We start from the raw sequence: 27,826 nt of genomic DNA, 5'->3' as shown, positions 1-27,826 counted from the left end.
GCGTGGACAAACTAATGCAGACTTCAGGTGGTAGGTCCTTTTATTACAGTCTCATTTTATACCTTAGCAGTGCTTCAAGTGGTATGTATTCTCATTTCCATTTTTAAAGATGAGAAAACAGGTTTAATGAAGGGTGTGTGTGTGTGTGTGTGTGTGTGTGAGAGAGAGAGAGAGAGATAGAGTTAGTGTAAAGCTCTCTTCTTTAAAAATACTCCTGTCTGCTCCCCGCCCCTCGCTGCTGCCAAAATCCATGACCATAGTCACATAACTTCTCAGTGGCTGTGACCCTGATACAGTTGGTTCCCTTCCTTCAGGGAACTGGATGCCACCCAGCCCTTTCACAGATTGGCCCAGGCTCTGTTCCTTCCAAGTTGTCTGGATAAGTTTTAAGACAACCAGGTTATCTATCCTGTTCTAAAAGTTTCTGGGATTGAGGTCAAGGTAGCAGCGTTATCCTGCCCTAAATGAGTCAGAGGAAGAGGACTTCCGTGGCTCCCCCATTGGGTCATGTCTCTCTGTACTCACTGCCCTTCTTCCCTGCTCTTCCAGCTTGTGTCTTGGGCTGGGCTCTGGCCAGGGAACAGAGTTAGCCTTGCATACGTATCCTGGGGGAGCATTTCTGTGTCTGACGTGGTGTTAGGCACTATGGGGAGTGGTGGCAGATGAAGATCTTCAAAAGACAAAGCGGGAGACAAAAGGTAAGATTGGCTACAAACAAAGTCTTTGGAACCAGACAGTTCTGATTCAAGGCCTGACTTTTCCTTATTTAGTTGTGTGACCTTAGGCAAGTACTTAACCTTTCCTTAGCTCAGTTTCCTCATGTTTAAACAGAGGTGGGGTGGGGTGCGGTGGGGAACTGCACTTACCTCACAGGATTGCTATGAGGAATACATGAATATGGGGCTTCCCAGGTGTATTAGTGCTAAGGAGTCCGCCTGTCAATGCAGGAGATGTGAGTTTAATCCCTGGATTTGGAGGATCCCCTGGAGGAGGAGATGGTAACCCACTCCCGTATTCTTGCCTGAAAAATCCCATGGACTGAGGAGCCTGGTGGGCTGCAGTCCATGGGGCTGCAAGAGTTGGACATGACTTGGGTGAATGAGCATGGGCACGCTCACACACACACACACACGAATATAGTGTTAGGCATCTAGTGAATCACTCAGTAAAGAATAGCTGCTGCCATTATTATTATTAATATCATTGTCTTTGTCATCATCATCACTACTACTACTATTACTAATTACAACAGAAAGGAGTGATCAGTGTATAGTACCAGTATGTGCAAATAGCTTTCAGAAAAGGAATGATCATTTGGGGTGGATGTTATTCAGGAACTCTCTGGAGGAGATAGAAGTGGAATGAAATATGCCAGGAAGGGCAAATATGAAAGTGGAAGGCTGAACTAAAGTGGAGTGGGGACAAAAAGAAGGAAGAAACCCAACATCTGGCATACTTGGACTCTGCTACTAGCTCACTTGTCTTTCCAGCCATTTTTGCCGCCATGTAGGCATGCTTTATTACTACTTGCCGTTGAGATGTGGTAGTCAGAAGGGGGACTTGTTCCCGGCTGCTCTGGCTGGGATTTAGAAGGTGTCTGTGCCCTTGTGAGTCTGAGTGAACTCCGGGAGTTGGTGATGGACAGGGAGGCCTGGCGTGCTGTGATTCATGGGGTCGCAAAGAGTCGGACACGACTGAGCAACTGATCTGATCTGATCTGTGCCATTGTGGCACAATTGACCTGGGTCCTAAGTCTGCAACATGATTGGTAGGTTTAAAGCCTAGTTTTTATCAGCTTCCCTAAGCGTGTTGGTTTCACACTCCCCAACTTTACAAAAGACTGCTTGATTAACCACAAGGCAGATGAATGGATTGATAATGGGAGAGAGATCTGTATAGACACATAACACTTGTGTCTATCAGCCTGGTCATACCCTTCCTGAAAGCAAGGTTCCTGAAGCCAAATTACACAGGGGCTTGATAACCTAAAATCAGAACATAACAGAATTGAAGGGTCTTACCAGAGAGACCATGTAGGTACATCACACCTTTGTATTGACAAGAACATGGGTCCTTTTCTCTTTCCACTGCTGGAAAAAACATCAATGATGGTTTTTCTCTTGGATGTTTCTGTTTTGTAATTCCATACAAACACTGTGTGTGCTAAGACCATGTTATTCTCCTGAGTTCCTTTTTCATCTTCCTCATAAGATTTGGAAAATACCCACTTCTCGCCAGCAGTATAGTTAGAGTGATTTCTTCTCATTGAGTGCTCTTTTTGACTTTGCTTCCAAATTCTGGATGTTTCCAAGCAGGGCCACCACGAATGGCTATGCACTGCACAACCCTAGGAGAGGGTGCCATTCACATAGACTAGAATTGAATGGCGCCACTAGGGTTGTGCAGTGCACAACCTACACACCTATACTCGGTGGCCCTGACATAATGCAACGCCAGCTTGCTTCGTCTCCAGAAGGTTTTCGGGAGAAGGAGAGACTAGCAGTTTGGAACCATTCTCAGGAACTTAGTAAAGGGGTCTTGAAGCTGTGAACTGCTGCTTTAACTAGGAAAAAAAGAGAGAAGTGCAGTTGTGGCTTTGAGAGGATTATCATCTGGAAGTGGGAACCATCATGTGGAAGGACTACTTACCTTCATTCTTACAGTAAATAAAGTTTTGAAGGCCTACTATATGTGGGTTGAAGGATGGGGAAAGATTTGCATAGGAGGGAGCATTTGAACAGGGTCTTGTATAAAACAGAATATGTATTAATAAATATGAATTGTGAGGAGAGAATTCCAGGGAAAAGGACCAGCAAGGGGAAAGACAAACTGCATGGGGTATATGGATAGTGGTAAATAATTCAGTTTGGTTTGCTAGAAAGGCTCGTGAAAAAGGATAGTGAACAATAAAGCTGGTTGTTGGGTGGGGGAAGTCAAATGAGGATGGGGAAGGGGAGGGACTGGAATGCCTAATTAAGGAGTTTGGACTTTATTCAACAAGGAATAAGGAGCCATCTGAGGTTTTTTTAAAAAATAGTTTATTGAGATATACTTCATTATCATATAGTTCATCCACTTAAAGTGTTTAATCAATGATTTTTAGTATATTCACAGGTATGTGTACCCATTTCCACAGTCAAATTAGAACATTTTCATCAACTCAAAAAGAAGCTCCATACCATTTAGCCATCACTCCCCCACCTGTTCTTCCCCCATGCCCCCATGCCTAAGCAATGACTGCTCTGCTTTCTGCTTCTATATACTTGCCTATTCTGGACATTTCGGAGATGGAGTCATATAATATATAGTCTACTTTGACTGGCTTCTTGTTCTTAGTATAATGTTTTTAAGGTTCATCCATGTCATAGCATGTGTAAGAACTTCATTCCTTTCTATGACCAAACAATATTCCATTGTATAGGTATACCGCATTTCGTTCATCTGTTCGTTCATCCATTGATGAGTATTTGGGTGGTTTCCACCTTCCGGCTACTATGAGTAATGCTGCTACGAACATCCATGTATCTATGTATAAGTTTTTTTTTCCCCAATTTATTTGGCTACACCAGGTCTTTGTTGCTGCATGTGGGATCTTAGTTCTCTGACCAGGAATTGAACCCAGGCCCCCTGCATTGGGAGTGCAGAGTCTTAGCCACTGGACCACCAGGGAAGTCCCCATGTATACATTTTTCTGTGAACATTTCTCTTGGGTATGTATATAGGAGTAGAGTCACTGGGTCCTATGATAACTCTGTGTTTAACTTTTTGAGGAACTGCCAAACTGTTTTCGCATATTGGGGCACCATGTTCCATCCTAACTTGCAGTGTATGAGGTTCCCAATTACTCTGCATCATCATGAATACTTGTTGATTGTCTTTTTTATTTTAGCCTTTCTCATGTGTGTGAAGTGGTCTCTCACTGTAGGTTTGATTTCCATTTCCCTAATGACTAATGATATTGAGTACCTTTTCATGTGCATATTGGCCATTCATGTGTCTTCTTTGGAAGAAATGTCTATTCAAATCCTTAGCCCACTTTTGAACTTGATAGTTTGTCTTTTTATTATTAGAGTTTTGAGAGCTATTTATGTATTCTGCATAATAGAGCCTTGTGAGAGACAAGATTTGCAATAATTTTCTCCCATTCTTTGAGTTGTCTTTTTGCTTTCTTGATAGTATGCTTTGAAGCACAAAGTATTTTAATTTTCATTAAGTCCAGTTTACCTATATTTTGTGGCTCTTGCTTTTGGTGTCACATCTAAGACTCCATTGCCAAATTGGGATCATGAAGGTTTACCATTATGTTTAATTTTAAGAGTTCTGTAGTTTTTGCTTTTTTATTTAGGCCTTTGATTGATTTTGTTTTGATTCTGTAAGATGATTGTGAGGTAGGGGTCCAAAGGTCATTCTTATACATGTGGAAATCCAGTTGTCCCAGGACCGTTTGTTGAAGAGACTTTTCTTATTGAATAGTCTTGGTCCCCATGTTGAAAATCAACTGGGAGGGTTTATTTTGGGATTTGTTTGAATTCTTTCCATTAGTCTATCCTTATGCCAGCACCACTGTGTCTTTATTGCTGTTGCTTTGTAGTAAGTTTTGAAATCAGGTAGTGTGGGTCTTCCTATTTATTCTTCTTTTCAAGATTGCTCTATCTATTTGGGATACCTTGCAATTCCCTCTGAACTTTAGTGTTAGCTTCTCAGATTGTGTAAGGATGTCAGTTGAGATTTTGCTAGAGATTGTGTTGAATGTATCATCTGAAATTTGTGAGGTGTATAACATGATCAGTGCTCTGTTTTTTTCTTTCTTTTTAGTTTATTTTGGCTGCACTAATTGTTTACTGCAGCGCACAGGCTCCTCCTTGCTGTGCATGGGCTTTTCTCTAGCTGTGGCAAGAAGGGGATAATTCTAGTTGTGGTGCACGGGCTTCTCATTGAAGTGGCTTCTCTTGTTGCAGAAGGTTCTCTTTTTGTGGAACACAGGCTCTAGGGTGCTCAGGCTCAGTAGTTGTGTCATGTGGGCTTAGCTGTCAGATGGGCTTGGTTGCCCCATGGCATGTGGGATCTTAATTCCTGGACCAGGGATCAAACCCGTGTCCCTAGCAGGTGAATTCTTAAGCACTAGACCACCAGGGAAGTCCCAGGGTTGTGTTTAAGAAGAGGAAACTGGCAACACTGTATGAAATGGAGTGAAGGAGGAGACACTGGAGGCCTCGAGATCAGATAGGAAAACTGTTGCAGTAGTTGAAGAAAATGAATAGGGACTCACCCTGCTTATTTAACTTATGTGCAGAGTACATCATGAGAAATGCTGGGCTGGAAGAAGCACAAGCTGGAATCAAGATTGCCGGGAGAAATATCAATAACCCCAGATATGCAGATGACACCACCCTTGTGGCAGAAAGTGAAGAAGACCTAAAAAGCCTCTTGATGAAAGTGAAAGAGGAGAGTGAAAAAGTTGGCTTAAAGCTCAATGTTCAGAAAACTAAGATCATGGGATCTGATCCTATCACTTCATGGCAGGTAGATGGGGAAACAGTGGAAACAGTGTCAGACTTTATTTTTTGGGGCTCCAAAATCACTGCAGGTAGTGATTGCAGCCATGAAGTTAAAAGACGCTTACTCCTCGGAAGGACAGTTATGACCAACCTAGATAGCATATTAAAAAGCAGACATTACTTTGCCAACAAATGTCCATCTAGTCAAGGCTATGGTTTTTCCAGTGGTCATGTATAGATGTGAGAGTTGGACTGTGAAGAAAGCTGAGTGCCAAAGAATTGATGCTTTTGAACTGTGGTGTTGGAGAAGACTCTTGAGAGTCCATTGGACAGCAAGGAGATCCAACCAGTCCATCCTACAGTGAATCAGTCCTGGGTATTCACTGGAAGGACTGATGCTGAAGCTGAAACTCCAACACTTTGGCCACCTCATGCGAAGAGTTGACTCATTGGAAAAGATTCTGATGCTGGGAGGGATTGGGGGCAGGAGAAGAAGGGGACGACAGAGCATGAGATGGCTGGATGGCATCACTGACTCGATGGACATGAGTCTGAGTGAACTCTAGGAGTTGGTGATGGACAGGGAGGCCTTATGTGCTGTGATTCATGGGGTCACAAAGAGTCGGACACGACTGAGCGACTGAATTGAACTGAAACTAGGAAATGATAACAAGGATGAATTTGAGATATATTGAAAAGGTTAAAATGTCAAGGTGACAGGACTTCGGGCGTGACTACATATGGGGCCTGAGAAAGAAGGGCAGCATCAAAGATAGCTCTGGGGTTTGAGGACAGGCTAATTGATTGGATAATAGTACTTAAAAAAAAAACAACTTTGTATTTTATTTTTATTAACATTTTTATTGAAGTGTAGTTGATTTACAATGTTGTGTTAGTTTCTATTATACAGCACAGTGATTCAGTTATCTGTGTGTGTGTGTATATACACACACACACACACACACACACACACACACACATATATAGTTAGGTTCTTTGCATTATAGGTTATTTTTGTTGTTTAGTTGTTATGTCTAATTCTTTGGAACCCCATGTACTTTAGCCTGCCAGGCTCCACTGTCCACGGGATTCTCCAGGCAAGAATACTGGAGTGAGTTGCCATTTCCTTTTCCAGAGTATCTTCCTGACCCAGGGATCGAAGCTTCATCTCCTGCTTGAAAGGCGGATTCTTTACCACTGAGCCACCAGGGAAGCCCTTATAGGTTATTACAAGATATTGAATATAGTTCCCTATGTTATATAGTAGAACCTTGTTTATTTTGTAGATAGTAGCGTGTAAAAACTTTATATTTCAAAATTAGTTTACAAAAGAATTGTAAAGATACTGCAGAGAATTTCTGTATCCCCTTCCATCAGCTTCCCTTAATGTTAATATCTTGTATTCAGTTCAATTCAGTCGCTCAGTTGTGCCCAACTCTTTGTTACCCCATGAATCGCAGCACGCAAGGCCTCCCTGTCCATCACCAACTCCTGGAGTTCACTCAAACTTATGTCCATCGAGTTGGTGATGCCATCCAGCCATCTCATCCTCTGTCGTCCCCTTCTCCTCCTGCCCCCAATCCCTCCCAGCATCAGGGTCTTTTCCAATGAGTCAACTCTTCGCATGAGGTGGCCAAAGTGTTGGAGTTTCAGCTTCAGCATCAGTCCTTCCAATGAACACCCAGGACTGATCTCCTTTAGGATGGACTGATTGGATCTCCTTGCAGTCCAAGGGACTCTCAAGAGTCTTCTCCAACACCACAGTTCAAAAGCATCAATTCTTTGGTGCTCAGCTTTCTTCACAGTCTAACTCTCACATCCATACATGACCACTGGAAAAACCATAGCCTTGACTAGATGGACCTTTGTTGGCAAAGTAATGTTTCTGCTTTTGAATATGCTATCTAGGTTGGTCATAACTGTCCTTCCAAGGAGTAAGCGTCTTTTAACTTTATGGCTGCAATCACCATCTGCAGTGATTTTGGAGCCCAAGGAAATAAAGTCTGACACTGTTTCCACTGTTTCCCTATCTATTTGCCATGAAGTGATGGGACCAGATCCCATGATCTTAGTTTTCTGATGTTGAGCTTTAGGCCAACTTTTTCACTCTCCTCTTTCACTTTCATCAAGAGGCTTTTTAGTTCCTCTTCACTTTCTGCCATAAGGGTGGTGTCATCTGCGTGTCTGAGGTTATTGATATTTCTCCTGGCAATCTTGATTCCAGCTTGTGCTTCTTCCAGCCCAGCGTTTCTCATGACCATGATAAAATCTTTAAAACTGAGAAATTAGCATTGATACTTGAACTGAGCTATAGACTTTATTCTTATTTCACTGGTTTTTCCCACAAACATCTTTTGTCTGTTCCAGGATGGAATCCAGGATCCCACATTGCATTTGGTTGTTAGGTCGTCTTAATCTCCTCCATCCATGGCAATTTCTGTCTCCATCTTTTATTACCTTGTCAATATTGAAGAGTACGGGTCAGTTACTTTGTAAAGTGTTCTTTATTTGGACTTACCTGATTTTGTTGTTGTGATTAGATTTAAGTCATTGGGCAGAAATACCCCAGAAGTAATGTCATCCCCTTCTTGGTACATCATATCCGGGGGACATGATGATATGTGTTATTATTGGTGATGTTAATTAACTTTGATCTCTTCTTGTCATATTTTTCCACCAGAAAGTTACTATTTTCCCTTTGTAATTAACAAGTACTTTCCATGCAAAAATGATAATCTTGCATTACTCGTCAGCATCTACCAATGGTTCTTGCCTACACTTATTGCTGTACTGTTTATCTGATGTTAATTTTGTTTCCCTCATGCCTTCTGCCTTTATCAGACCAGTTGGAATTCTACTATTGGAACAGCTGTCCTTGTTCTTCCACTTTTTGAGGGAGCAGTTAGCAAGGAAAGAGGTTAGGGAAAGAAGATGGCAAGTTCAGATTTGGGCATGAGATACCTGTGTGCCATCTAGATGGAAATATCTAGAAAGCATTTATTATTTGCATCAAACAATAGTTGAGTTTAAGATGTTGGAGGCAAGCACCGTTATTCTTTTGTATTTTAGAATGTAGAAACTGAGGTTCAGGGTGAAAACCTGAGTCATAGTGGGAAATGAAACTAGCAAGGCAGCTGAGGGCCACATTGTTGAGAGCCCTGATTACCCAACAGACAACTTTGGGCTTTGTTCAGTGACTTATCTATGCCTATTTAAAATTTGTCAGGAGGGAACAATTGATAATCCAATCCTAGCTCTCAGTCTATTATAGCATTTTGTGCAACCATAGGGAAACCATTTAATAGACCAAATTAAATAAAATCTAAGTACCTAATGCGGAGAAGGCAATGGCACCCCAATCCAGTACTTTTGCCTGGAAAATCCCATGGATGGAGGAGCCTGGTGGGCTGCAGTCCATGGGGTCGCTAGAGTCGGACATGACTGAGCGACTTCACTTTCACTTTTCACTTTCATGCATTGGAGAAGAAAATGGCAACCCACTCCAGTGTTCTTGCCTGGAGAATCCCAGGGATGGGGAAGCCTGGTGGGCTGCTGTCTCTGGGGTCGCACAGAGTCGGACACGACTGAAGCGATTTAACAGCAGCAGCAGCAGCAAGTACCTAATGAGTTGTAGAGGCCATTGGACAAAAAAAGAGGTTATCTGGAGTTATTGGAGAAGGCTTTGTGTGGGAACTAGAACTTGCTGTGGGCCTGGATGGAATTTGTAGTGAGTGGACAACAGAAAGGGCAACCAAGAAGGATGATGCTATCAGTAGCTCATATTTATTTTATTGCTTACAACATGCCAGGCACTGAACTAAGTGCTTCAAACATTTAATGCCCATATCCACCTTATGAGATAGTACTGATGTAACCCCTATTTGACAGATGAGGAAACTGCACCTTGAGTGTTTCAGTATTCTCTCCTTGTAGGCAGCTGGACAAGGAAGCCAAATAACACATTAGCATATTATACTACAAGCAAGTGAAGAACTAGTGAATAAAACAAGTGAAGAACAAGTGAATAGAACAAGTGAAGTTAGATGAATTGGAAGTTTAATAGAAGCTTTTGCTGATGTAGCTCACAGTAAGGCTGGACTTTCTTTTGCGATCAGAATAATTACAGCTACTCTGTATTGAGTGCTAGCTATGTGCTAGACATTGTGCCAAGTGTTTTGCTTGCTTTATCTCATTTGATCCCCTCCAAAACCTCATGAGACATAGATGCTATTTTTATCCCTATTGTAGAGATAAAAATTCCTCCAGTCTCTCATCCAAGGTTACAGTGCTGGTGAGTGGCCGAAATCTATCTTAAGTCTAAAGCCCATACTATTCACCACTTAGCAATGCTCCCTAGCCCACTTCCGTTCTTTTAATAGGGGTGAATTTGGCACTGGGACAGAAAACTTGAGATTAACAAGCTAAGATTCCCTGGTCCCTGACTAGTACTTGGATGTGGAAACTGTCAAATATATTTGCCTCTGTGACTTTCTTTATTCTGTATCTCAGTGTTTGGTCAACCCCATTCTTTCTTTGGGGATAATTCAAACAGGTTACAAACTGGTCTTTCAAGTCTAGGAACATTCTTGCTTTAAAATGTATTTGCTATGTTTTAAATCCATTATATGTTGATTTTGAAGCCCAAGGGTTTGGCAGTAGGTGCTCTAATTTCCTTTTTGTCTAAATTCTTGAGAGAAGGCTCTTTGCCAGTTCCTTATACTGACAAAAAAGATTATTTCTCAGAAAGAAATAAGCAGAAAGAATTAATGGGAGGATAGAAGGGATCATGGGCTTCTCACGTGGCTCTGTGGTAAAGAATCCGCCTGCCAATCCAGGAGACGTAGGAGACATGGGTTTGATCCCTGGGTCAAGAAGATCCCCTGGAAGAAGAAATGGCTACCCACTCCAGTATTCTTGCCTGGAAAAGTCCATGGACAGAGGAGCCTGGTGGGCTTTAATTCATGAGGTCACAGAGCTGGACCTGACTGAGCGACTAAGCATGCACACAGGGGAAATGATGCTTTCTTTTGTTATTTGAAGTGTAAATAAGAGGTAGCCAAAAGAGGAAAGATGAGAAGGCCATTCTGGAAGAGTAGGATTAACAATAATGCAATTTTTGATTTGGAGATTTAAAATTTTAAAATATTATTAAAACAATTGGTGACTCTTTTTTTAATCCCAGGATTGTAAATAATTTTCAAAGTATGACATCAGAGACAGAAACCATGAAGGAAATATCTAATTTATATAAGTATATCTAATTACATAAAGATACAAAAACTTCCATACAAAACTGCCATGACTGGAGCTATGACAATGGCAACATGGGAAAAATATTTGCAATAAATGTCAAGTAGTCTGTATTAAATGGCATTAAAACATAAATAGCTTCTTATAATCCAATAAGAAAAAGAACATACCAGTTGAAAAATAGGCAAGGCCACAAAAGAAGAAATACGGCTGGGCAAACTCATGTTAAAAAATAGTTTAATATTTCTGGTAATCTGAGGCATGCACATTAAAGCAGTGAAGTGTGTGTGTGTGTGTGTGTGTGTGTGTGTGGTAGGGGAGTAAAGTTAATTTTCACTCTACCCTTCTAAATTTATGGCTTGAGATCCCCTTGTAATAAAAGAATAACAAGAGGAAAACAAATGGACTTTTAATACTTGTGTACCTCCTGTGTGTGTGGGAGAGACCCAGGAAAACGGAGTAACTCCCTGAAAGGGGCCCAAACCACCACCTTAAATACCATCTCCAGCTAAAGACAAAAGGGTGGAGGGAGCCAGTTCCTGGAGGTGACCAGGAGAGGCACAGTAAACAAGGGTAAGATTGTATGCAGATTTTAAGTTGCTGCCTTTTCTAGTCATAAGAGTTTCTAGAAATTCAGTCATTCTTCTCTTCCTTGTACAGAGAGGAGACACCCTTACAAATGCAGATTTTCTTTATAAATGCAAATGTCTCTTATGAATAGAATCTCTTCTACTTGATTTTCAGGGCTTCTCCTGTATCTGCTGCTTTTTTTTAAAAAAAAAACAAGCTCAAAATAATTTTTATGACAAAGAGACATATTTGACGGTGGCAAATTCTGCTCCCTTTTAGTGTTTTGCCTTTTAAAACTGATAATGACCTCTTGGCCGGGCTGTAGCAGAAACACATTTCTCATATGTTGCTGGCAGGAGTACAAATTCTAAGACATTTTCTGGAAGGCAGTTTAGAATTGTAGGTTAAAAAGCCTTAAAATCCGTATTCCCTTTGAAGACCTAGAAATTCTCATTCTAATGAGAGACCAAATACGAAATGTTTAGTCACTAAGTCATGTGTGACTCTTTTGTGACCCCATGGGCTGTAGCCCACCAGGCTCCTCTGTCCATGGGATTTTCCAGGCAAGAATACTGGAGTGGGATGCCAACTAAATGTAGACTACTACTACAAAATGTAGACTAAATAGTGAAGGACCTGAAAATTTAGATATAACTTACATGTGTGACAGGAAGAGATGGGTTGAGTAAATTGTTGCATATCCATATAGTTGAATAACATGAGGCTATTAGAAAATGAGATTATTGAAGCCTGTTTATGACATGGAATATGCTCAAGATACAGTTTAGGACAGTGCCCAAAGCCAGCAAGCTGAAGAGATCAGCAAGGTGAGTAGAGAAAGCCTCGCCTGCCTTGCTAAGGAGGTTGAGCTTTTCCTGTAATTACTGGCCAGCCATTAAAGGATTCTAAAGGAAAGATCAGAGATGCATTTTAGAGCAATCCCCCTTATCAGCAGTGTGTCTGGAGGCAAGAAACCAGTGAAAATCATTTCATCAGTCCAAGGAGAGAGAAGATGAGGCCCCATGAGTATTAACATTAGTGAATAAAACCCAAGACAGACTTTGGGTAGCCCAAGGATGGATCTTTGCTATGGTGGGTTATGTTTATAGGCATTCCTTTAAGAACCCCCAAATAGATGGGTGCCCTCCTAGGCGGTGGAGCCAAGAGAACTGGAGCTCGGCCTTGGAAGATTGTGTTGCAAGCCAAATGCCACTCTCCTGTCCCTCTCTCACTCTCTTTCCCTTTGATTTAGTTTTCTCATCCTGTCGCTGCTTAACCTGGCTAGCCCCTCAGTTAGGATGGTCTTGGTGACTGGCCATTCTTCCCGCCTACATTTCTCATAGTACTAACACTTCTTCCTATGAACAAAAATTATCTTCTTTCAGTGTTATGACCATGAGGGGTTAATGAATATGATATTGGGGTTGAGCAGAATTCGACAGGGAACAGGGTATTGATGCCAGTGAACCTGGGACTAATATGACCATGGAACAGAAACAAGAACAGGAAGTGGGACAAATGATGCTGAGAGCTTGGGTGGAGAAGGTGGGAACCTGGAACCAGAGTGTCTCAGAGGTAGAGGATCAGCTGGTACAGCTGCTGGTACCTAGATTATGTGCTTAGGAAAAAAATGGAATTTTCGAATTTCTGGGCAAGATAACAGTCACTCTCTCCTGAAGAAGCTGAGAGAGTGTGGTTTTTTAATGGAACCTGCAGGTTTTTCCAGGAAAAACCAGCCCCAAAGGATTTCAGTTCTGTAAGGATTTGAGAATCTCCAGCACCCAGTAGATCAGAGAATGAAGCTGGTTGGATGTAATGTGAGCCTGTCTTTGGGGAATGCTGGACTCTGAAACCCATCTGTGTAAATATAATTTGCTGCCCAGGCAGGTCTGTGTTTTGAGATGTCTCAGCTTGTAAGGAGGAGATTGGAGGAGCTGTGTTGTGGTACAGATGTGAGGACCCTGGGGTGACTCCATGTGTGCTGTGGGAGTTGAGGGACAGGGCGAGAGTCTAAAGAAGAGAAGCCCCCATGAGGCTAGGACCATGTCAGGTGTGAGGTGAAAAGTGTTGAGAGTTTATTACAGGACCTGGGTTCTTGCCAGAAACCTCATCAGAGCCTTCCCCCTGGGTTTCTCCATCTGTAAAGTGGGATTTCATAACAAAGCCCTGCTTGCATCCCAGACAGTGGATCAATGGAAGGACATGGTAGCGTTTCTCTGTTATGCTCCCTGCTCTTTTCTTCAGATGCCTATCGGGGCAGATGGCAGCAAGAAGACAAAGTGCCACATCGGTGCTGGGATGTACTCAGATGCCTTCTCATCTTCCTGCCCTCCTTGTTTGCACTTCCAAGTATCCTCTCTTCCCACTCTATTTGCAGCTGAAGGGATAGTTTAGCTTTCCGTCTGCTAGGCTAAAACACATGCCAACAAAATTTGGAGGCCATTGGCAGCCAACCAAAGAAGAGAGCAGGGATATTTGGGCCAAGGCTGGGGGCCTTTGGGCCTCTGAATTAACATCTTATCTTCACTCTGATCCTTTGGTTGATGGTGATTATGGATGTGGTTCCAGCATGACAAAGCAGAGAGGTTTAGTGTCGTAAATCTAGGACGTTGCCAAAGGAGACCATGAGTTTACCGGAAAAGAAATAGGATGGGGTCGGGGTCCTTTTTCAAACCTGTTTTTTTTATATTCTCCATGTATCTGATTTTAAAAGTTGCTTGAAAAAGATACCCTCTATCCTGGTGTTGGGGATAGATAAGCAAGATGAGGAAAGCCAGGGTGTTGGTTGGAAATGACATGACCATAGGTGAGTAACTGTTGGAAAACTCACTTAAGAGTAAAGACTAGATGAGCTGCCTCGAAAGAAATCAGATCCGTGATTAAGCTGGGACTGGAGGCTTGCTTTCTTCAGGAGGTTTCTGGGCTTCCCCGTATAGGGACATCGGGGATCAGAACCAGCCAAATGGGGCAGTTACAGAGAAATTGCCCCTCCCTCTCCCAAGAATCTGCTTATTTCCTCTTGGCTGTGTGTATACAAAAGTCGGGAGGAGGGGGGGTGTGTTGCATTTTTGCGTCTCTGTTTTAGTGTGTCGGAAGTATCTAGGGTATTCCAGAAGCTCAGGAAGATTGCTAGCATGACTCTTAGGTGACTCCAGAAGTATTCTTTACAAGGTGTTTGGGGGCCCCTGTCTGCTTTCTGTATACTGTAGCTTCTGAGTGTAGCCTTTGATGGCCTGATGCTGGGTAACTATGTACAGCCTCCAACTTGATCCCTTGCCTAAGGTGAGTAACTTTGCTTCCGGGTCAGTGGTAAAGAATACCAGCTTGGTTTCTTTCTTGTACTGTTCTGATGAGTAGGGTGGGGAATTGGGGTTAAGTTCATGTTTGGGTGATTGAAATTCCAAGTTGACAGTCCTTATCCCAAACCATGAAGGTCAGATGTATTTCAGAAGTCTTGAGTTTTTTGGATTTTAGAAAGGCAATACTGAGAGTGTGGAGTGTTTTACAGACACTGCCAATGGGATCTGGGGCAGCACCCCCTAATCAAAGTACATTCTTATTGTGGAAAACATATGAATACTCACCATAAATGGAATAAAGACAGTCTATAAAGAGCCTCAGCTCAGTTCAAGTCATGTATGCTACCAAATTAGTTTTTTTTAAAAAAAACCAAACCCCACATTCTGTTTCTTAGACCTTTTTGGATTTGGCGATTGCAGATAAAGGATTGTGGACCTGTAATTGTCATTGGGTTTGCACTTTTAATCAAATTGATCTACAGGGGAAAGTAACATTCTCAATGGATTTTTTCTTGGTGGGTTCTCTGATGAAGTATTGTGTGAGTGATGGACTCCCGGCTGTGTTCCTTTCAGGACCCTTTCTTCCCCATTCTTTCTCTTAGTCGCTGCAGGGATTCAGTATCTCTACTTAGAGTGATTTTCCTTAGAGTACCCTTTCCTTTTAAATGTAGATTCTGAGAGAACTGATGAACAGAATATAAAGAAGATACCCGGGACAAAGCCAAACTGGCCCATAATGCCAATAATGTCTATTCATAAATGCTCACCACAAGAGAGGAACACATAGCAATGATTTTGTAAATCTGCAACATTAAGTCACCGTAGGTGAAGTAACTCCATAAACATGAGTTTCATTCTTTGGTCAGTCTTTTGTCCTGCTGAATGTCTTTGATCAAACCTTGAGTACACCTGGCTGCTTAGAATAGTTGAATCTCCTAGGGCTTTTGTTAATATACACAGATTCCTGGAACCCCTGACTTATGGAATCAGCATTCCTCATGGCGGGAGCCCAGGAATTTGCACTTTGTACAACTCTGCAGGGCTTTCTTTGTCCCCCTTGAGCAAAGTCAAACAAGGTTTGACTTTGGTGCAGTCAAACTGCCACTGCTGTGGGTTTCTGAAGGCTGTAATAACCCAAGCCTAGTTCAAACCAAGGAGCATGGAACTGATGGTCTCTTAGAAGGATCAGGTTCTTTTTGTTTGGTTTGAGCAGGGAGAATAGAAGAGGAACCAACTAGTCAGGCTTTGAAACAAACCAATCAAATGTGGGGGAAGAAACATAATTTTCCCTCTACTCTTTTGGTTCCTGGCTGAGACACACACCCCCTCTTCCACAGTAAGATTAACAGGAGAAAAACAACGGAAGTTTAATAATATGTATACTTCCTGTATACATGGGGGAGACGCAGGAAAACGAACTCCCTGAAATGGCCCAAGCTACCACCTTAAATACCATCTTTAGCTAAAGATAAACATGTTGGGTATTGGTTGAGAGGTAGGGGTGGAGGAGGCCAGTTCCTGGAGGTGACCAGGAAGAGTGCAGTAAACAAGGGTAAGGTTGTTACACAGATTTAAGTCCTTGCCTTCCCCCTTATTGAGAGACTATAAAGATTTAGCGTTATCCTTTTCTTAGAGGGAGACACCTGAACAAATGGAGATTTTCCGTATAAATGTAAATATATTGTACAGAAAGGTAACTTCTACAGTTTTCAGAGCTTTTCCTATGTCTGTTGTTTCTTAAAATCAGTCAGCCTAAAATAATCCTTGTGCCAAACAAACAAACTTTGGGGTAGCAAATTCGGCTCCCCTTCAAAATCAAAGGGAAATTAAGAGCCTGGGGGTGGCAAAATCAATAGGATTGCCAGATAAAAAACACAAGCTGTCCAGTTAACCTTGAATTTCGATAATGAATAATGTTTTAACACATGTATGTTCCATGGCATATCCAGGATATACCAATACTAAAACATTGTTCATTGTTTATCTGAAATTCAAATTTAACTTGGCATCCTGTGTTTTTGTTTGCTAAATCTGGCAAAGTTAGTTATTGATTAACCCACCTTCCCCCATGAGGGGCAAATCAGAGGGTATTTGTGTGCTTATCCTATGCTCAGAATCCATTCTTACTTGTCCTGGGTTAAAAACTCCTTATCCTGGCTACTTGTATCATACCAAAGTTGAAGTATTGAAAAATTGAGTGTTCTAGAGGATAAAAGGAAGTGAGGCTGAAACGGCTTAAGGAAAAGCTTTCCCCATCTCCTATGCTCCAAACAGTTACTTCTTCCACTCTCCATCCATCTCTTTCCTCTTTCCCCCACCTTCCCCATGACACACACAGCCAGGACAGGCACACGTAGATGCATGTACAAACGCAAACATGTTTAGAAAACCACTTGCTTGTCTTTTAAAGTTTTTTATATTATATATATTTTTTTTCTCTGTAAGAGTTTGGTTATTTTATTGTTAGTAGCATTAGAATTAGCATTATTAAAGTAACACTGTCTCACTGTGTCCAGCATTTCTCATGATAACCAAACAATTTTTTTTCCATTGCAGATCTTTCTCCTGGCCTGCCCTCCATGTCCGGGAGCCATTGTCATCTTCAAGTAAGGGCAAATTGTTTTTCTGTTGCTGTTGCTGAATTGCTTTGTCTGCTTGGTAAAAAAGGATGGTGAACACATTGTGAGCACATTGAACTTGCAGTGCTATGTGTCTGGGCTTCCCAAGAGACAAATGTCTTCAAGGGTCCAATGAAACAGGGAGATGTTATATGTGGAGACTTAGCCTTTGTGCTTTTGGTAAGCTCTGGCAGATCCCTTTTCCCGATTCCTTGTGGTGATGGTTTATGGCCAAGACATGCTCCCACCCTCCTAAAGTTTCTCTTGAGAGCCTGCTGGGGCCAGACAGCCCTCCCCTACTCACAGAGCTTTGTACTGTGGTTCTCTTGTTCCACTGAGGATACTTTGAAGGCCTGTGTTCTTGTGTTTTTATCTTTTATTGCTCTTGTTGTTGTTAAAGTGCAAATTAAAGTGAGGAGAGAAAAATATCACCTTATTGCAAGTCCTGACTTTCTTTAAAATAACAAGCATCCAAATCTATTAAAGTGTATTGCAGGCAAATCGTGTTTGTCTGAAGGCAAGTTTACTTAAATGAAATTCTCAAGAGTCCTGGAAGCCTCATGTGAACCAGGAGTTGTGACCATTTCGCTTATCAAACCTTTTATTAGAGTTGCTAATGAGAAGCTAAATCGATCCAATTAATTTCATCTCTTTCCTCCTTCCCCAGCCCCCATTTTGGAGCTGTTTCTGAGCAGGGAAATGGCCCCAAACCAGAGGGAGGGGGCAAAAAGTAGAGAGCCCAGCAGATCCTTGGATAATTGAGAGTGGCATAAATGACTTTCTGATTTACTAAGTCATTAAAGTGTGAGGTAGGGGAAAATATACCCCATTTGTTGCTTCAAATAGCTCCTTGGAATAGCCACTTAGTCTCTTGCCTTCGGTGAATAACTTTCTGCTGGAGGGGTAATGGGTCCCAATTTCATAAGTCTCTTACTTGGACAGCTCCTAAGGAAAAAGGGGTATTTAACCCTGTTTCTTTCCCTTGATTTCCCAAAATGGGGTCAGTCTTTCAGTGCAATGTTTTAAAACTAACATTTATTGGTTTTTATTTCATTATTATGGGAGTTGTAATTCTCATTACAGAAAATGTAAAAACACACACAAAAAGAAAATAAACACTATCACTAATCCTACCAAGAAATTATTTTGGTTACTGCCCTCTTTTTTTTTTAAACAAGCAGAGACCATATTTTGCTTTTGTTTTGTTTTCTTTTTTACTGTATCCTTCTAAACTTTATTCAATTTATGTGTTTGTACATATAAAATACATAAATATGATTGCTGGATTTGTTTGTTTTAGTAGCCCTCCCCTGCCCCTCATTTTCCTTGTTTGGTTTGGCCTTTGCCCTGTCTTTCCACATTGTCCCTGTATATTACCAAACCAGTATGTATCCTTCTATATTTTTCTTCATGCTTGTAGGTATATACACACACACATACACACAAATGGTTTTGGAATGTTTTGTTGTTTTTGTTCATTGTTTTACAAAAATAGAATCCTATATATACATCCTACTTATTTTCACTCAACAATATCCCATGAAAATCTATCAAAGCCTCTTGGTATAGCTCTTTGTCTTTTAAAAGGCTAGAAAATATTTTGTGGATGCACAATTTATTTAGCCATTTTCCTATTGATGAACATATACATTCTTTCCAGATTTTGGCCACTACAGGCCATGCTGAATTTAAACATCATTGTGCTTATGCCCTTATATACTAGTGCTTTCAATTTATAACACATGTATACACACACACACAAATGTTTATTTGTAAATAAATATTTGTTACCATATCAATTTATAAAAACAGGCTGTTATAATTCACTTTTTCTCTTTGTATGTAATGTATGAGATTATTCTTTTTTTCACATCCCTATCAGCATAAGGTTTTATGATTCTTTAATAATCTTGACAACTTAATGGATGTATTTCCTTGGCTAATAATGCCTTTCAGTATTCTCTCGTTTTTTGTCCAGTTGGATTTGCTCTTTGAATTGTGTGCTCATATTACCTACCCATTTCCTAGGGGTTGTTTATATTTTTCTTAACTTGTAAGGCCTCTTTGTATATTTTGGATATTGGCCCTCAGGCTACCATCTTTATTATAGACATATTTCCCAAATCTGTATATGTTGATTTTACTGATGGTACATTTTGCCACATAATTTTTTCTACATCCCTTTTTTCATATCCAAATATGATAATGTTTTTTATAGCTTCTGGGTTCCCAGTCTTTGTTGAGACTGTTTTCTCAAAGATGGATGGATAACCAGTGGTAGTAGCATAATATGTTAAGTAATTCCTACTTTCCCTTGTAAATTGAACTACTATCTTTGTCATTAAACCTTTTATATCCAAGGATCCATTTATGAATTCTCTTGTTTTATCTGTGTGTCTTATTTACCTTAGTCATGTTGATTAGATTAAATTAGCTTAAAAATATTTATCTTGGCTATTCATTGGCATTTTTTCTTTATACACATTTTAATATCATTTAATCAGTCCCCCAACCCCATCCTATTGTGATTCTAATTAGAACGGCATTAAATTTATATTTCAATTTTGTAAGAATCATTTTTTAAATACATAGCTGTTTTTGTCTAAGAAATGGTTATTTCTTTCCTCCTGTTCAGATCTTATTTTATACCATTCTTAATACATTTATTCTAAAGAATTAAGAGCTTTTTTGTTAAAAAAAAAAAAAAAAGAGCTTTTTTGTTCTTTAGGAGTGCAATATTGTCCTCCTTTCCGTTCCTAAATGCCTCTTGCTAAAATAGAAAAAGTTTATTAATTTAAAAAATACTTTTCATATCTAGCTATTTTACCAAATTGTCTTGTTAGCTCCAGTAACTTTTATTTTAGTTTTATCTTTTTTTTTCTTATCAGATTGCAGCAGATTTAATAGTGGCCCCAAAGGTATGCCCAAGTTGTAACCCCAGAACCTGCAAAGGTAACCTTATTTGGAAGAACTATCTTTGCACATGTAATTGCAGATTTTGAGATGAGATGACCCTGGATTTAGGGTGGGCCTTTGTATGTTTGTTTGTGCTCAGTCATGTCTGACTCCGTGACTCCATGGACTGTATGTAGCCCACCAGGCTCCTCTGTCCATAGAATTTTACAGGCAAGAATACTGGAATGGGTAGTTTATCTTTTCTTTCCAATGGTTATTCTAATTATTTAATTTTCTTCTATTTTTTGCCAGAAACTCAAAGACAGCATTAAATAAAAACAATGCTGGTGGGCCACTTTGTCTATAACCAGTTTTAAATAGAAATGTTTTCTGTGTTTTTCCATATTTGCTGTTGGTATTTTTAAATAGTTTCCACATTTACTTTGTGATATTTTAAAAGGGAATGTTTTGTATTTTATCAAATGCTTTTTCAATGATTTCTGATCTTTTTTTTAAGATTTTGATATAGTGAATTATGTCATTAGATATCTGGTTTTGAACAACTCTTACATTACTAAAATAATATATTATATTACTATTTTGATACATTGCTGGATACTACTTGTCAATCTTGTATTTAGAGCCTGGCCTCAGTATTCATAAGTGAAATTGGAGTCATTTTTTTTATTGGATTCTTTTCTTCAGGTTTAAGGATTAAAATTATGTAGGTTACATAAAATGAACTGCAGAATTTTCCTTCTTTTCTCTGGCCTGGAATACTTTAACTACCTTTAGAAATTATGTGTTTTTTTTTTGTTTGTTTGTTTGTTTTTTGAGATCAGATAAAATTCAACTGTAAAGCCCAAATATGAAGTCTCAGTGCCTTTTTCAATTGGTAGACCCTTAATCACCTTTCCAGTGTTTTATATGGTAAATCATATATTCAAATCATTTTGGGTAAATGTTGATCATTTGTATTTTTCTAGGAGTTATCTATTCTAAGTTTTCCAAAATATTGCCGTGAATTTAGTTGAGCATATAGTTTTATAATAAGCCTTTCTCATTGTAGTCATATTTTTCTTTCTTGGGCTTAGTCTTGTCTGACTTTGTGTTCTGTCTCATATTTTATATATTAGTTTAGTAAGCACTTTTATCTATTTTTGGTGGCTTTATAGAACCTGGTTTTGGATATATTTATCCCTTTTACCTTATTTTGATTTTATATATATATATTTTTTGGGGGGGCTTCCCTTGTGGCTCAGCTGGTAAAGAATCTGCCTGCAATGCGGGAGACCTGGGTATGATTCCTGGGTTGGGAAGATGTCTGGAGAAGGGAAAGGCTACCCACTCCAGTATTCTGGCCTGGAGAATTCCATGGACTGTCTAGTCTATGGGGTCACAAAGAGTTGGACACGAGTGAGTGACTTTCACTTTCACTTTTCATATATATATTTACTTAATTTTCAACGTTTTATATTTATTTACTTTTCCTGTTTTTTGCCTACTATCTCAAGATTTATGCTTATTTCTTTACTTTTTATCTTCTTTAATTGTAGTTTTTTATTCTGCTTTTTTTCACTTGATGATATCACGGGTTTTCCCCTATTTTATCATGTACTCACATTGCTCACATCATTTTTAAATTAAATTTTATATTTTGAGAAACTATGTAAAATAAAATATAACAAATATCATTATGATGTAGAAGTTATAAGAAAAATACAGAGAGATCCCATATACTCTTTAATTAGTTTCCTCCAGTTGTAACTTATTGCAAAACTATGCTATGATATCACATACATACAGTCAATACAAAGAATAGTTTCATCACCATGAGGATCCCTCCTGTTGTCCTTTTAAAGCCAAATTCATTCCCTCCCACTTGCATGTTTTCTCTGACCCCTGGCAACTCATCTGTTCTCCATGTCTTTAAATTTGTCATTTCAAAAATGTTGATATAAATGCAATCATGCTGCTGCTGCTGCTAAGTCGCTTCAGTCGTGTCCGACTCTGTGCGACCCCTGAGATGGCAGCCCACCAGGCTCCCCCGTCCCTGGGATTCTCCAGGCAAGAACACTGGAGTGGGTTGCCATTTCCTTCTCCAACAAATGCAATCACATTGTTGCATAAATGCAATCAATATAAATCCCAAAGGTGATTAGCTTTTTTTTAAATTTAGCACAATTCCTTGGAGATTCATCCAAGTTTTTAACCATACACTTAATTTTTCATGGGTACTTATTATTCCACTGTGAAAATACTGTGTGCAGTGTGAAGTTGAAAATCATTGTTTTAGAAAGTAGATAGCTCTAATAGTACAGCTCTGTTTACTCTTCTTAAAGGACTTTGTCTTAAAGGATCTTATCTAATCCTCCAACTAATGTCATGAGATAGGGAGTACATTTTATACACATGACAAATAAAGCAGTTGGGGCCAAGAGATTTTAAATAACTCGGCTAAGATTACATGCTTTTAAACTGTGGTGTTGGAGAGTCCCTTGGACTGCAAGAAGATCCAACTAATCCATCCTAAAGGAAACCAGTCCTGAATATTCATTGTAAGGACTGATGATGGTGAAGCTGAAACTCCAATAATTTGGCAACCTGATGCGAAGAACTGACTCATTTGAAAAGACCCTGATGCTGGGAAAGATTGAATGCAGGAAGAGAAGGGGACAACAGAGGATGAGACAGTTGGATGGCATCACCAACTCAATGGACATATGAGTTTGAGTAAGCTCTGGGAGTTGGTGATGGACAGGGAAGCCTGGCGTGCTGCGGTTCATGGGGTCACAAAGAGTAGGACACAACTGAGCGACTGAACTGAAGATTACTTAGTGGCAGAGTCAGGATTCCCTTTCTTCCTCTTCCTGCTAATGCTTTTAACCGGGTTTATTGTGTGTAGTCAAGGTGGGGAATATTTAACATGGATATCTCATTTAGTCCTCCCAGCATACCTATGTGGGAGGTACAAACAGTAGCCTCAGTTAGATCAAGACAACAGGCTCTGAAAGTTTATGTGATTTAAGTGGCTTGTAAGTGGTGTAGGTGGGATTCGATCCAGTATCTCTCTGACTGCAGAACCAGTGCTCCTAAACACTGCCTTATGTTGCTTAAGGGAGTATTTTCTGTTCTTCTGGTACTATTGAAAGAAAGGGTTAACAACCACGATAACATCTGATTTAAAATTTCATAAATTTCAGTGTACACAGATAGGCCCTGCTGCGGGTGCATTGACTAGTGCTACCTACCCAACTATTATTTTTTCTAGCAGCCCTTTGCTGTGGCAGCCACGCATGAGTTTGTTTGCTTCCCAGCGAAGCAGGGGCTGGCATGCTCTTCATGGAGGCATGCCCAGTCACTGCAGGAAAGGGGTATGGTGTGCCCAGCAGGCTGCAAGCACCATGCTGCGCAGGGGCTGGCAATTCTCTTTAGGGTGGGGAAGGGGCGGAACTCTCCACAGGGTTCCCACGCTGCACTTGACAAGAGGGAATGATGGTTCCCCAGTGTTCTGGCTGGGTCCCAGAGTGCTCCCTTTATGTGCCCCACAGTTGACATGTGACCTGCTTAGTCAGCTGCTGTAACTGGCTGCCCAAGGGAAAAACATGTGCCTCGAACGTGGAGCCTCGACTGCAGCAACCTTGGGCATGGTTGACTTCCATGTCCTAGAATGCCAGCCTGGCAGCATTTGGCCCCTTATCCCCCATCCCGTTCCCAGCTCTTCCATGCTGTGGACGCATGTTGTATCGAGTCTGTACAGGCAGTGTTGGTCTGTGTCTCTGAGTCTGAGCCATTTTCTTTTTATTCATTTGGCTGTTTTGAGTGATTCTCATCTAAAGAGCTATCTACCATCTTCAACATCCAAGCCACAGAATTCTTTCTCCCACTGAAGTTTGAATATTTTATCTGTAGAGGCCATTCTGTGCTTTCTCTCCTGCTACTGACGTCAAAAAAGGTACCTTTTGCACTTACCTTTAGGGAAAGTACCCTGTTGCATAATATGAATCAGCCTGCCTTTTAGGTTCTTAATAAATATGATTCTCTTTTGCCACCCAAAAAAAGGAAAGAGAGCAGGTACTCCCCAGCTCCTCTGGTAGCTCTTCTTTTTTGTTCTTTTTGCCCCTTTCCTCATTTTTTTTTCTGCTTCAAATTTCATTATAGAAAATTCCAAACAGGTACATACTATGCTTATTACACATTCAGTTCAGTTCAGTTCAGTCGCTCAGTCGTGTCCAACTTTTTGCGACCCCATGAATTGCAGCATGCCAGGCCTCCCTGTCATCACCATCTCCCAGAGTTCACTCAAACTCACGTCCATCGAGTCAGTGATGCCATCCAGCCATCTCATCCTCTGTTGTCCCCTTTTCCTCCTGCCCCCAACACCTCCCATCATCAGAGTCTTTTCCAATGAGTCAACTCTTTGCATGAGGTGGCCAAAGTATTGGAGTTTCAGCTTCAGCATCATTCCTTCCAAAGAACACCCAGGACTGATCTCCTTTAGAATGGACTTTAGAATAGACTCCTTTAGAGTCTCCTTGCAGTCCAAGGGACTCTCAAGAGTCTTCTCCAACACCACAGTTCAAAAGCATCAATTCTTCGGCGCTCAGCTTTCTTCACAGTCCAACTCTCGCATCCATACATGACCACTGGAAAAACCATAGCCTTGACTAGATGGACCTTTGTTGGCAAAGTAATGTCTCTGCTTTTCAATATGCTATCTAGGTTGGTCATAACTTTTCTTCCAAGGAGTAAGCGTCTTTTAATTTCACGGCTGCAATCACCATCTGCAGTGATTTTGGAGCCCAAAAAACAAAGTCTGACACTGTTTCCACTGTTTCCCCATATATTCCCCATGAAGTGATGGGACCAGATGCCATGATCTTCGTTTTCTGAATGTAATCTTGATTCCAGCTTGTGCTTCTTCCAGCCCAGCGTTTCTCATGATGTACTCTGCATCTAAGTTAAATAAGCAGGGTGACAATATACAGCCTTGACGTACTCCTTTTCCAATTTGAACCCATTACATATTTTAATTTGTGAAATGTCACTTTTTTGTTTTTTTTTTTATATAAAATTATTTCTCCTCTTGTGGATCTGAATGAGTTGCCCATATATAAAGAGTATTAACCCTTTATCACCTTTGCAGTAAATGTTTTTCCCAGACTGCCTTCTAACTTGTTGACAATCCTTTTGATGTATATTCTACATTTTTATTGGTCACATTGATTGGTTTCTGCACCACCTTCAATAAAAGTGGTTATTTCTTCCAGTGCTTTTATGCTTGAAGAGATTTATCATTCTGAGATCAGGTAGACAATCTAGCTTTTTAATCTGTTTTCAAATATTTTAGCTGTCAGTTCATCTAAAATTCATTTTGTGTGTAGTATGAGGTAGGGATGTAGAATATTTTTGCCCAAATTGTCGTTTATTTGAGCACTGTTTGTTGATTAACTATTTCCCTATGGTTACTGCTGTTACATTTTTATCATACATAAATTCTTATATATGCTAGCATAGGGGAGCAAAATTTGCCACCCCGTCACTTTGGCGTGAGGATTAATTTACGTATGTTCTTAGTTTTAAGATTAACAGAAGACTCAGAAAGTCTTTCTTTTTACCTCCTTCTTAGCTGCCTAAAGTATAATAAAGGGCTTATTTTTGACATAGTGCTCTCACCAGAGATAATCTACAGAGTATCAGCTAGGTGTGGTGGGGGAAACTCTGAGTTTTCTGTTCTCATTCTCTTCATGGCCCAGCAAACATTTGTTTGCCCATCTCCATTTGACTTGCCTTTCTCCCCTTTTAAGTCCCAAACCCCTACCTCTATCATCCTGTTTTGTCTTTATTTATTTATTTTTATTGAAATACAGTTGACTTAAAATGTTAATTCCTCTTGTACAGCAAAGTGATTTGGATATATATATATACACACACACACACACACACACACACACACACATTCTTTTTAAATATTCTTTTCCATTATGGTTTATCATAGGATATTTTTTAAATTGGAGGATAATTGTTTTACAAAGTTGTGCTTCTGCTGTGCCATGAAGTGAATCACCTATAAATATACATATATCTCCTCCCTCTTGAGCCTTCTACCCTGCTCCCCATCTGACTCCTCCAGGTCATCACAGAGCACCAAGCTGATCTTCTTGTGTTTCACAGCACTAGCTATCTGTTTTATACATGGTAGTGTGTATATGTTAATGCTACTCTCTCAGTTCATTCCCACCCTCTCCTTCCCTTGCTGTGTTCACATATCTGTTCTCTAAGATGGTATTTACGCTGAGGGTTTCAGCTATTTTGGCAAGTTACTCAGTTCTCCTGGGTCTCTCTCTTGTATACATGTCATTAAACTTTTTTATGATTTTCTCCTCTTAATTGGTCTCACGTCAATTGAATTCTTAGACCAGCCAGAAGAACCCAGAAGGGCAGAGGAAAATTTATTCCTCCCTGACACTGAGGTTTATTTGGATGGCTTCTTATACTATTCTGTCAGTGTCTCTGTTGGGTTCACCACCAATTTCAGACTCTTGTATTTGCAACAGCTAGCAGGCCAAATTTCTCTTCACCATTCTTCCCAGACTGTTACTTTACTCACACTTTTTTCATAGCTCATCTGAACAATTTTTTCCCCTTCCAAATGAATTTAAAATGTTTTTGTCAGACTCTTCCCCCAAATCCTGTTGTTTTGATTGGAATTACTTTAAATCTAAAATTTCATTAATGTCCTTACCATAATGAATCTATCTAGGAAAAGACAAGGTAGATTTCTTAATTTATTCAAGTTTTCTTGTATGTTCTTTAGAAGTGTGTGCAGATTGTATATCTCACAGATTTCTTATTAATGTCATTTCTGGAGAGTTTATAGTTTGTGATATGATTTATTCTATGTTCAAACTGATTATTACTGGTACATAAGAAAGATTTTGATTTTATATGTTTATTTTATATTTGACCACCATGCTTAACTCTTCTAGTAGTTTTTCAGTTACTTCACTTTGATTATTTTGGAAATTAAGAGTATCAACTCTGATAACTTGGTCTTCTTTTAAAGAGCAAAACTTTTTTCAAGCCTGATTGTTTTAGTTAGAACTTCCTGGACAGTGTTAAATGATAGTAGTATTGGCAGGAATTCTTGCCTTGTTTCTGATTTTAAGGGAAACGTTCCTATTGTTTTCACTTTTAATTCTGATGTTGGTTATTGGTTAAAATTAAACATCCTTTATATGTTAAAGAATTATCTTATTTTTAAATCACCATCACCCACCTCTACTTTAAAATCAGGAATGGTTATTGAATTTAGCTAATGGTTTTTGAGAATCTATTGAGAGGTTCATTTGAGTTTTCTCCTTTGATCTCCCCATTTCATCTGTTACATTAATAGATTTTCTAATAGCAACCTTTGTCACATTTATATGGTCAGCTTTCCATTTCCTCTGTGTACTTGGGAGAGGTTCAGATTTGGCCTCCATACTATGAATTGATAGATTTTGCACTTCGCCATCTCCAATGTGAAGTTTAATTCTGCTGCTACAATATTTTTTGTAATTCTTCCTTGGTTTGCTAAACTCTCTTTTCAGTCCAGTTTTGTTATCTTTCTTTCTTGATATGTTTTATTTCAATGGCTTTCTATACCTATTTCATAGAGTTCATGTTTTCTTGTATTCTCTTGAGGATGCAATTT

General features: G+C 39.9%; 1 protein-coding gene and 1 non-coding gene across 14 annotated transcripts in view; one reads left to right on the top strand and one right to left on the bottom strand.

Annotated features, from left to right (window-relative positions):
* Window positions 1–27,826, top strand: part of TMEM164 (transmembrane protein 164) — a 174,909-nt gene that overhangs the window by 56,274 nt on the left and 90,809 nt on the right. For 9 of the 13 annotated variants that reach the window (XM_045164381.1, XM_025276109.3, XM_025276114.3 and 6 more), the window contains one exon: window positions 17,174–17,223. The exons of 2 other annotated variants lie outside the window; for them this stretch is intronic. In XM_045164381.1, coding sequence (XP_045020316.1) covers window positions 17,174–17,223 — 50 coding nt within the window. Of the gene's footprint in view, window positions 1–14,546; window positions 14,601–17,173; window positions 17,224–20,123; window positions 20,154–27,826 lie in introns of those variants that run through there. 2 more of the 13 variants (XM_045164380.1, XM_006071593.3) reach the window with 2 other exon arrangements.
* TRNAG-CCC lies at window positions 3,598–3,670 on the bottom strand. Its single transcript has one exon. It is a non-coding gene; the product is annotated as a tRNA-Gly (tRNA).

The sequence above is a fragment of the Bubalus bubalis genome, chromosome X (genome assembly GCF_019923935.1).
Source record: "Bubalus bubalis isolate 160015118507 breed Murrah chromosome X, NDDB_SH_1, whole genome shotgun sequence".
NCBI classification, from domain to species: domain Eukaryota; kingdom Metazoa; phylum Chordata; class Mammalia; order Artiodactyla; family Bovidae; genus Bubalus; species Bubalus bubalis.
Note: the sequence above shows the minus strand (reverse complement) of the source record. Positions and strands in the feature narration are given on the sequence as shown.